Here is an 11,695-nt window from a genome sequence, read left to right as displayed (position 1 = left end):
GGATAGCGGTTAGGAACATACTTAAGTATCTGCGAAGAACCAATGACTGGGTCCTTGTGCTTGGTGGCGGTGATAAATTAAGAGTTACTGGGTATAGTGATGCCAACTTTCAGACAGACAGAGACAACTTGTGTTCTCAGTTAGGCTGGATGCTTACCCTTAATGGAGGAGCAGTGACTTGGAAGAGTTCCAAGCAGGAGACCATGAATGATTCTACTTGTAAATCAGAGTATATAGCTGCGAGTGAAGCGTCAAAGGAGGCTTTATGGTTGAAGAACTTCATTGGAGATCTTAGAGTCGTGCCGACTATTAAGGAGCCGATGGAAATTTTCTGCGATAATGAAGGAGCGGTTGCCTTGAACAAGGAACCAAAAGATCATGGTAGATCAAGACATATCGACAGAAAATATCACTTTATCAGACATCGTGTAGAAGAAGGAAGCCTCGTTTTTAAGAGGGTATAATCAAAGGAGAATCCTGCAGATTCCCTTACAAAGGGTCTGAGTAGGATTAAGCATGTTCAACACGCAAGGCGTATTGGTCTGAAGGATGATATTAGTTTTAGTGATTAGATAGTTATTTAGAAAATTGTAACAAATAAATGTAATTGACCTTTGATGATTAAATAATAGAGATTTATTTATGAGTATCGTTTACTATCTTTTGTCAAGTGTTTATCTTTGTGTTTCTTTCGCATGTTTTACTTCCCGAATAATTGGATTATTCAAACATCCATAGTCGATCATACTTTGGAAGTAGTGAATTAAGACTGTCATGAATTGAATTGTAGATTGTCTAAGTGTTTAGACATAGCAATGGTTTGCTGCAATATGCATGAGTACTTTTGAAATAGGGATTTAAGTATTGGATTAAACCCGTGCTCAGTGAATTACTTCATGGAATTTATCACGATTAATTCTGAGGTGATAATATCGTATAATCTTTAAACTGAGATATATGAGTTGTTTACAAGCTGGTTGTGCATTGATAATGCGTAAACGCATCAGTAAGTTGGTGTTATAAAACGTATTGGTGTGCATGATTTGATGAGTAAATAGTACAAGCATATGATTCAAAGTTTATCTGTTCCTTTTGACCTAAGGGGGAAAAGCGATATCTTGGGCCCCTCAATAATTTGGTGTTGACTTATGTGACGGGCCCGGTCAGGACTCAATTGATGTGTTCGATTAACTTCTTTGTCATTACAAATCAGAAATCGGGAAACAAACTGTTGAACAATGAGAATTATTTTGTTCCATGTCATTTGTTCACATGATATCTTACAGCACGGAGGATTATATGATCCCTTATCTTAGGACACACAACTGACTAGGTCGGAGTTGATAAAAGCTATGAGAGCTACGATTGCTTATTAGTTTTTGAAGTCATACTTGCAATTATAGATATTAGACTTATCCAAGTGAGAGACTGTTGGATTAGGTGTCTAATCCCATAACTATAATTAGTATGTACTTGAATTGATAGTGACATGGTCATTTTGGGTTGCCTTCACACGTGCAACTAGACATGATGATTAATTGAGGAAGAGGAAGAATTTATTAATTTGATTAATAAATTGGAATTAATGATTTATTAATATGTTATGGAAATAATATATTAATTAGTAATCATATTATTAGTTAATATTTAAATCAGAAATTAATTTGGAATTGATTTTGGGATTAAAGTAATTAATTAATAGTACATGGACTAAAAGTGTAATTGTTCAATAGATGAGCAAAAGGGTCCAGAATCTTCCTAAGGAAGGGTGGACGGTTTTATGATGGTATATGTAAGATTGTTCTAGAGTTTCTAGAGTATCTTATCATATATGGATAATTAAAGGATGTGGATAATTACCATATTTTGAAATTAGGGTTAATCCATAGCATCCTTAGTGCACTATATAAAGAACCCTTAGGGTTATGATTTTCGGCCACTCTTTGGAAGAAGCTAGAGCCGGAAATTTCACCTCCTCCTCTCGCATATCATTCTCTTGCATTGTGTGTTTGTGAGCCATTAGAGGTGTTACACATGTGACACTAAGTTCTCAAGCTTCAAGATCTACAAGGGATTCATTGTTATTACAATATAACAATTAAGGTATGCAAGCTAACCCTAGTTTTATATGAATTTCGAAAATAGTATACCTCTCCTAGGGTTTCTCTTTTTGTGTCCAAGTTTGCATGTTCAATTAGAGAAAACCTAGATCCAAAGCATTATGGTTGCATGCACACTTAGGAATTGTTGTTATTCTCAAAACCCACAAAAACTCCTGTTGCCCTTCGTTACCGTGACCATGGCCAATAACGTAACGCACAAAAACGAGAGGCTGGGGCGGTGTGCTGGCGTTACCACGCTGTTTTTTGAGTGCCATGTCACGAAAACGGGAGTGGGTGTTGCCCACACCGTTCAGTCTAAACAAATACCCATCACGCTAAGTCACTCTTAAAAATATTAATGAAATTTTTATAGAAAGAGAGATAATCACTCATTGGAACGTACACCTTTCACATCCCATGGTGATGTTCCACAACGATAACACACGCTCCTTTCAGTTCCACACACATGTGTGTGGTGCCCATACGGTATAGTCTAAGATTTGAATCTCAAACTACATTATTTTATAGTGCTTAAATTTTAAATAAACATCATTAAATCATACCGGTAGTGGTACATCATATTCTTAATAGTAATATACAACTAATTGTTTAAAATGTAACGTAGAAATGAAAATATATAAGTACTTACTAATATGATATATTTAATATCATAAAAAGTGGATTATGGTCTAAATTTTACCAAAGAAAATTCTCAGTTTTCTGCACAATGAGTTATAAAATATGTTGTTTTAGAGAGAAAAAACATATAATATAGGATTATATATAATAGTTATATACAACCAATCAATTTAATGTAACGTAGAAATGAAAATATATAAGTACTTACGAATATGATATATTTAATATCATAAAAAGTGGATTAACGTCTAAATTTTCCAAAGAAAATTCTTAGTTTTCTCCACAATGAGTTATAAAATATGTTCTTTTAGAGAGAAAAAACATATAATATAGGATTATACATAATAGTTATATATTCATACTATTTTCAAATCTTGGTTGTGTCGGAATTCAGAAGTTGTTATTTATTTATTATTATTATTATTTTTTTGTAATAACATAAGTTTATTACTAGCAAAACTAGAAACAAAAGTAACATTACAAAGACGAATATACTAGGGACGCTAGTGATTCTAGTGTCAACAATTCCTTTGATGTCGTTTTTGGTTCGATCGAATGCCTTGAGCTTGGATTTCCGATAATAATTATGATGTATGTTATAGAGGTGCGTTTGGTATAGAAAAATGGAATTACAACAGAAAAATGGAAATATAGAGAAAAAGAGAAATAAATCGGAGAAAGAGAACTGATTCTACTGTTTGGTAGAATCCACTAGAGAAATGTCTCTGAGAATCATTTCTCTTGTTTGGTTGTATTAAACAAACAAATGAAAATGAATTTTTTTACCTTGTTTCAAACAACATTTTTTTTTAAATATGCATCTTTTATATTTTAAAATTTTCATTTTAACATTAATTGTTACCAAATAATTTATTTTCTAATAAATTAGTATTATTTTATACACATCTTGGATTGGAAAATATATTTCTAATATAAACAAACAACTTATAAATAGATTTTATACACATCTTGTTTGGTTACAACCGTGGTTTAATGGTATCATACGGAAAATAAACATTTTAAAATGAAGTTGTCTTGGGTTTGAATCTTATATAGTGTTCAATAGTTTTTAGAAAATTCCTACCAATTATGTGATTCTCCTATTTTAATATTCTCCTATTTTAATATTTTGATAGGTACTTTTAATATCTAGATGAACTATTTAACTATTTAATTACCAGGGTCGGCCCAAACGGTGGGCGATCCGGACGACCGCCCAGGGCTCACCCATCTAGGGGCCAAAATTTATATATATATATATATATATATATATATATATATATATATATATATATATAACATGTTTTTATGGCCCAATGTCGGTCCAAACTCAATTTAACCCAACAAAACAAATTAGCATGCTTCTATTTGAATGTGTCTGTGGGAATGGGAAAGACCGAAGGAGGCAAGAATTAGCCAATTAGGGCCCTTATGAATCATTAATCGAATCGACATACTTGATAACTAAATCGGCATCTCCACCTCTACCTCGTGAGTCGTGAATCGACATAGCTCTGATAACGGATTCAAGAATTAATCAAATGAATCATACACATATTTCCAACTCGTTATGTTTTCTTTTATAGTCACAATCGACTTCCCCGCTTCTAACCTTTATTTCTCTCAAACTCTCGCATTTTCATTATGATTCGCACTCTCGATTCTCTATGCTGATTTCGAATCTTTGCGACTTGCGAGAAATCAGATAAGAATTTAAGTAGGTATGATTTTTCTTTCAGATTTTTCGTTTCTGAAAGCTTATAGGTTTGTGTATCAATTTTTTTTTCTGATTTTTGCTTCTCATTCTATCTTATATCAGATTTTTTTTCTCAGGTTTCTAAAGTCGATTTATTCAGAAAATTTTGATAATCAATGTTTTAGGTTTAAGAATTTCCACTCAATTAGGTATTATGTTTCTAGATATTTGTATATAATTTTATAAAAATAAGTTTTATGTTCCAATTTTTCTACTGTTTTTCTTATGACTTTATTCTTTCAGAGTTTCACTTCTCAGTATCATATATCTCACTTAACAAGCTAATATTGTAATTTGAGGAAATGTTTATCAGATTTTTTATTTTAGTTTAGTTATCATTTTTATGACTTTTGTTACATAGTGGTTTTATTTGACATCTTGCATTTGTAGATGCATCTCTACAACTGTATAAAGAAGCTTAAATAAGTTAGAAGTTTTCAAGAACTTAAAATTACCTAAGGTCAATAGGCATCTATAGAAAGAAGTTTACTTTGAAGTTGTTGAAAGCTAGCTAAAGTTACTGAAGAATTACTTTAGGTAAATATTATTTATAGATGTATAGAGAAAGATATTTGCAATATTATGTATAGAGAAAAAAAATGTTAGATTAAATTGATCTTGTTAGTTTTGTATCTAATAAAGCTAGAAATTTATTGTCTTTTGTAAATATTGGTGATATTTTTGTAAATACTAAGACTATATTTCTGGTTTGGATGATATTATTGATTATTATTATTATAAATGATATTTTTTTCAAATTTTTATTATATTTGGCATTGAGATATTTAACATTGGGGCCCTTTTTTTTCTTCTCGCCTCAAGCCTAATATGTGTTTGGCCCGGCCCTGCTAATTACTTAGGATCGATGTGTTTGGGATTGAGTTTTGAAAATGTTTATGTTATTAGTTCGTTACCATCACTTCAAGGTAGAATGAGTGTTAGGTGTGCTTTTTAAAACTCACTTTTATCGATAATCACTTTTATCAATAATAATAAGTTGTTTTTGTTTTTGAAAAACATTCTTGTAAAGAAGTTCAAAACTATATTTCCAACATAATCAATTCTTTTATTAATTAGAAGAATCAGATTGTTTTTATGTACTTACAATTCAAAACTCATTACATTCACATTCATGCTGAATAACTAAATAATAAGAAGAAACAAATCAAGGTTACATATTCTATTGAACAACAAATAATTGAAACCCTAATTGCAAACCCTAGAAGATGAACAAGAGAGAGGGGGTGTTTGGTATAGGGATTTGGAAGGAGAGAAATGGAATTGATTCCATTTCTCTTGTTTGGTTGGTCTTAAAAAAGGAGAGAAAAGGAAAAAAATGAATTCCATTTCTATCCAATTGATTCTCTATTAATTATGGAGAAAATGTGGGAAAAAAGAAAATACATGTATCGAGAAATACAAAAAAAAAAAGCGGAGAAATAGTTTGTCCCAACTTCGAGCCCTCTCAACTACAATCCAAGTTTAAGCCACTTCATATTTCCAATTATCATGCGATTATTTTTAGGCGGCCTACATGCGTGAAGGATTTTTTTCAATTATCAAAACTTTTGCTACTGTGATTTCTTTCTAGTACTTAATAATAATTAATCATGATGCAATTCTTTTTCCCTTTGCTTGTACTTAATCGGTTTTAAAACCTCTTGCTGCTGCAATTTTGGATCTTGTAATTTATTCGTTTATATTAGAAATATATTTTCTAATACAAGATGTATATAAAATAATATTAATTAATAATAAGATAAATTATTTGATAGCATTAATGTTAAAATGAAAAATTATAAACATAAAAGATGCATATTTTGACAATTTAAGATCTACTTAATAATGCATTTTTATAAAAACAAATGTTGTTTGAAAATGAATAAACAAGATAAAAAACTCATTTCCATTTCATTGCTTAATACAACCAAACTAGAGAAATGATTCTCAGAAAGATTTCTCTATTGGATTCTCAGTGCTACCAAACAGTGAAATCAATTCTCTTTCTCCAACTTAATTCTCTTTCTTTGTATTTCCATTCTCTGCTGCAATTCCATTTCTCTATACCAAACGGCTCCTAATAGAATACATAACCTAATAGATAAAATATAAAAGACTAAAAGCTAAAATATCAAGAATATCTAATGAATATTGAAAAGACAAAGGAAGTTAAATGCATGCATTAATTTGAACTCGCAATATTACAATATAACCCCTCTGACAAGTTCACAAGTTAGCTACAATAACCTCCATCTTTTGTATATTGCAGCACGATACTTCAACTTTCACTCAAATATTCAACTGTCCCTGTTTCAATATCACTTTGGACTTCAAACCCGCACTAACCATACCAAGTTACATTAAGACTTCATGTTTTTCCTTTTCAAGTTAAGATTCAAATAATATTAAGAAATAACCATATTTCTCAACAATTTTCATCAAACTTTTCAAAATTCATTTTAATTTCTCGGGACAAAAAAGCTATAGCACCTATCATTTTATTTGATTAGAACTCACTCTCTTTTCAATCGTTGCGTCTCTCAACCTCAAATTATAATATTATTCATACATCAAATATAAACATTTTTTCTTCATAGTTTGTTTTCATTGTCATTAGTGTTTATATTATCTTGTTTGATAACAATAAATATATTAAGAAATACAAAATAAGAGGGAGAAGTCACACCTCACTCGTTTATCTTTATCAAAAATTCAAAATGAGGAGTTGTGAACATATTCTAGAAATGATTTGTGGGTGTGTTATGTACCATTCTAGAGATAGACTAATGGGATAGAGTATATCCAATCACCTTCTCCTTCTCTTCTATTGTGCTTTCTCGAAGGCTACTTGGCTCAAATTTGTGAATTGGTGGAACATTAGCTTCGATAATGTGAGCAATGTTAAGGACTTGGACGCTATTGGATGCTTAAAATCTCCCAAAAACACTCATGGTTGGTGTAGAGCTAAGAACTTTATGTAATTCTTATTCTTATTTATAATACATATTTGCACAATGTTCTTTATATTCGTGAATTCTAGATAACCAAAACGGAAAAGAGTACTAAACAAGTAAAGCAAGTATCCATATATTTTATATAAGTGAATAAGGATGATTTTGGTGATGAATTTAAGTGGGTATGTTCGTTTTATATCCTATAACTTATACTAACTTATATCTTCAAATGATCCAAACGAGGAACACCAAGGCCTGTAGAGAAAGAATATTGAGAGTACTCCTGAACGGTGGTTTCTCTGTATCTCGGTGGGTTCTCATCGGAAACCAGCTCTTTGATCGGACCATACACCTTCGTCGACGGTGCTAAAGCGGTGGTGAAGAAACACGCCACCGACACTCTCAGCCCTTTCTCATTTGCCACCACTCTATGCTCCACACTCCTCAATTTGTCATTCGATATCATCTGAAAAAAAAAAAAGAAACCAAGCAAAATTAGACTGCAATTTTGACTTTTGAGAGTCAAAATCAAAAACTAAACTCGCCTGTAATAGATCTCCAATGTTGATCACAAGGGCACCAGGGGTTGGAGGAACATCAATCCATTGATTTTGATGGAGAATTTGGAGGCCTCCAATTTCATCTTGTAGAAGAACAGTTAGGAATCCAGCGTCTGTGTGTTTAGTTGTACCCATGGTAAGATCTGGTTGTGGACAAGGAGGATAACAATGGCCGAGGAATGCAAGCCCTTTGTCACAATCCAAATCTCGTAAATGATTTGCAGTCAGTCCTAAAGCCTCAGAGATCAATCGGAATAGTAAGCTGCCTAGTTTCATCACTTGATTTGAATACTCGATTTGTATGTCTCTGCAAACTTCCGACAATTCATCAGGCGGCGGAGGTGACGGAGCCATAAATGAATAGAATGTGTCTCTCCAGTTCGCGGCGGCGGAACTGTAAAGATCGAAGTTGCTATTATACACGACGCTTCTCGAGAAATCTCTCGAGTATAATCGTTTTTTCACCTCCATATCTTGTTCGTGAAATCTACGAACTCCTTGAAGCATCTCGTCCATAACACTCACAGGGATCCCGTGATTCACCACTTGAAAGAAACCTAGATTCTCCGACGCCGCACGGATCTTCTCCACCGTCGATGCTCTATCGTTTGATCCAAGGTCGACGATTGGAATCTCGAAAGTTGTGGAGGTTTTGGGGGAGGTTTCCGGTGGGTGGATGAAGATGCGAGGGATTTGGCGGATTCCGGCATCGACGAGGCCTTTAACACCTGTTTTTGTTTGGTCGAAAGCTTTGAGTTCCGTTGGTCGATCGTAGCCTGAGACGTCCAAGGCGGTGGCAGCAGCCATTTTTGATTTTTGCGAAAATGATGGGCATGCAAAGTCTAATATATGAGAATATGCTGCCAAGTGCCACCACTCATTCAAAATTGACTACGTTCAATGATTTAAAAAAAGATAATGACTTAAAATGGTAATATATTATTTGATTTGTACATATTTAGTCACTGATTTATTTTTTTTGTCAACATTTACCCCTTCAACTTGTTAAACTGTACACATTTAGTCCTTATGACCGACTACTCCAGGTTAACCGGTAAAAATGACTTAATAGGGTAATATATTTCTCACTTTGTACACATTTAGTCCTTAATATTTTTGTACATATTTAGTCCTTAATATTTTTTTTGTTGTAAAATAAGCCATTTTTGTTTTTATACTCATTCAGTACTTATGAATAATTTCTTTAGGTTTTTCTTGCGACATCTTACGTGGGATAGTCATATGGTGGTGGGATAGGTTGATGTGGTCTTGCTATATGTTGTAGGCCAAGATACCTGGTGCAGATCGGCTGTAAGTCGTAGGTACGGAGGCTCGGGAAGAGCGGTTGGGTTAAGGCGGCATGCCGACAAACCCGGGGTATTCCAGTCTGATGACTGATTGAACTTGTTGCATGTTGGCATTCCAGTCCGATGACTGATTAGGCCAAGGTATTCGAATATGATTGGTGTGGGCCCGTTATGCATGATAATACGTTTGTTGTATCGGGTATTTTGAGGGAAAATCACCAAACTTTGTGCTTACCCAGTTGTTTATGTTTTCAAGTTATATCGTTGATCGTGGGAAGGCAAAGGCATGACTGTATACACTCGTCAATAGTATTGAGGATTTCGTGTTTCTTATATTAATCTGATTTTCGATAAATGTATTTTGGAATAAACGTTTTTTCTTAATAATGGATTTATAATTAGGGACTTTTGTCTTATTTTAAAATGAATTTTTTTTTGTGAAAATGAGACGTTACACATAAACATCAACAACCCCACACACTTTATCAATGATTGTCCCACATTCATAAGTACTGAATGAGTACAAAAACAAAAATGACTTATTTTGAAACAAAAAAATATTAAGGACTAAATGTGTACAAAAATATTAAGGACTAAATGTGTACAAAATGAGAAATATATTACCCTATTAAGTCATTTTCCCTGCTGACCTGGAGTAACCGGTCATAAGGACTGAATGTGTACAGTTTAACAAGTTGAAGGGGTAAATGTGGACGAAAAAAAAAATTCAGTGACCAAATGTGTATAAATCGAAAAATATATTACCCTTTTAAGTCATTATCCCTTTAAAAAAAATCAGAACTTGTAATATTTTTTTATTTATTTTATACATAGCTGGTGTGCTAAATAAGTACTCCCTCCGTCCCAAAATTATTGTCCATAGACAAAAAACACATAGATTAATAAAAAAAATCATTAGTTTTGTCTTTTTGAGTAAAATGACCATCTTGCTCTTTTCTAAAACCAAAGAGAAATGTATGTTTGTAATTATTCAAGTTTACTTTATTAAATGTTAGGGGTAATATGGTAAATGTATATCTACTTTTGGTAGTGGACAATAATTTTGGGACACACTAAAATAGTAAGGTGGACAATAATTTTGGGACGGAGGGAGTATATTTTACGAATATAAATGTTTATATTCTAAATTTGGTGAAACTATATATATATATATATATATATATATATATATATATATATATATATATATATATATATATATATATATATATATATATATATATATATATATATATATATTTGTTGGGTTAATGTTTTGAGAGGTAACAAGTTATGCTATTGCTACCGGTACATTTAAGTAGAGATGAGAGTGGATCGAAACCCAGACCGGTAGATCCGGATCCGGAAAACCCGGGAAACCGATTAACAGGATTTTGTAGGACCGGAAACCGAACTGGTATATAGGAACAGGTTGTAGTTCGGTTCCGTGTAAGGTATCGGGTAAAATGGGTCTAGAACCGGAAAACCCAGAAACATTAAAGTAGGTCAGGTGGAACCGGGTAGAGTGCGTCTAGAACCGGAAAACCCTTGAAATCTTAAATTTTTTTGGTAATTACTTAGTGGCTGAATTTTAAAAAATTTCAATTTTGATATCCGAACTTCGGGACTGTAAGTCATTGAATATTAAATCAAAAGTGACAAAATTATAGTCTAAAATCATGTACAAACTCTAAACTACACATTGCAAAAAACCTCATGATAATCCGACTTCAAACGAATTAGATATACATTTTTAAAATTTCACAAAATATAAAAATAAAGTTGAAAAACAGAAAATTCACAGCACTGATATCCCGACTTTGGGAGACTGTAAGTCAATGAATACGAAACCAAAAATGACAAAATTATAGTCTGAAATCATGTACAAACTCTAAACTACAAGTTGCAAAAAAAATCATGATAATCCGACTTCAAACGAATTAGATATGCATTTTTAAAATTTCACAAAATATAAAAATAAAGCTGAAAAACAGAAAATTCATAGTTTTGATATCCCGACTTTGGGGACTGTAAGTCAATGAATATGAAACGAAAAATAATAAAATTATAGTCTAAAATCATGTACAAACTCTAGAATACATTTTGGAAAAAACCACATGCTATTCCGACTTCAAACGAATTAAATATGCACGTTTTAAAACATTCACCTAATACAAAAAAAACATAATATATATATGAAAAACATAATATGTCCAACTTTGATATCTCGACTTTGAGGGACTGTAAGTCAATAAATATCAACTCAAAAATGACAAAATTATAGTCTAAAATCATGTACAAACTATAAACTACACTCTGCAAAAAATCTCATGCGAATCCGACCTCAAACGAATAAGATATGCATGTTTTAAACTTT

At 32.3% G+C, this 11,695-nt stretch overlaps 1 protein-coding gene across 1 annotated transcript; it reads right to left on the bottom strand.

The window, feature by feature from the left end:
* Positions 1-7,568: 7,568 nt before the first annotated feature.
* Positions 7,569-8,836, bottom strand: LOC145167617 (1-aminocyclopropane-1-carboxylate oxidase homolog 1-like). Its single transcript, XM_079086849.1, has 2 exons — positions 7,997-8,836; positions 7,569-7,917 (listed from the first exon to the last, which is right to left on the bottom strand). The coding sequence occupies exons 1-2, from the start codon at positions 8,816-8,818 to the stop codon at positions 7,669-7,671; spliced, it is 1,071 nt and encodes a 356-aa protein (XP_078942975.1). The 5' UTR covers positions 8,819-8,836; the 3' UTR covers positions 7,569-7,668.
* Positions 8,837-11,695: the final 2,859 nt, after the last annotated feature.

Source organism: Lactuca virosa, chromosome 3 (assembly GCF_052849685.1).
Source record: "Lactuca virosa cultivar CGN04683 chromosome 3, Lactuca_virosa_CGN04683_v6, whole genome shotgun sequence".
NCBI classification, from domain to species: Eukaryota; Viridiplantae; Streptophyta; class Magnoliopsida; order Asterales; family Asteraceae; genus Lactuca; species Lactuca virosa.
Note: the sequence above shows the minus strand (reverse complement) of the source record. Positions and strands in the feature narration are given on the sequence as shown.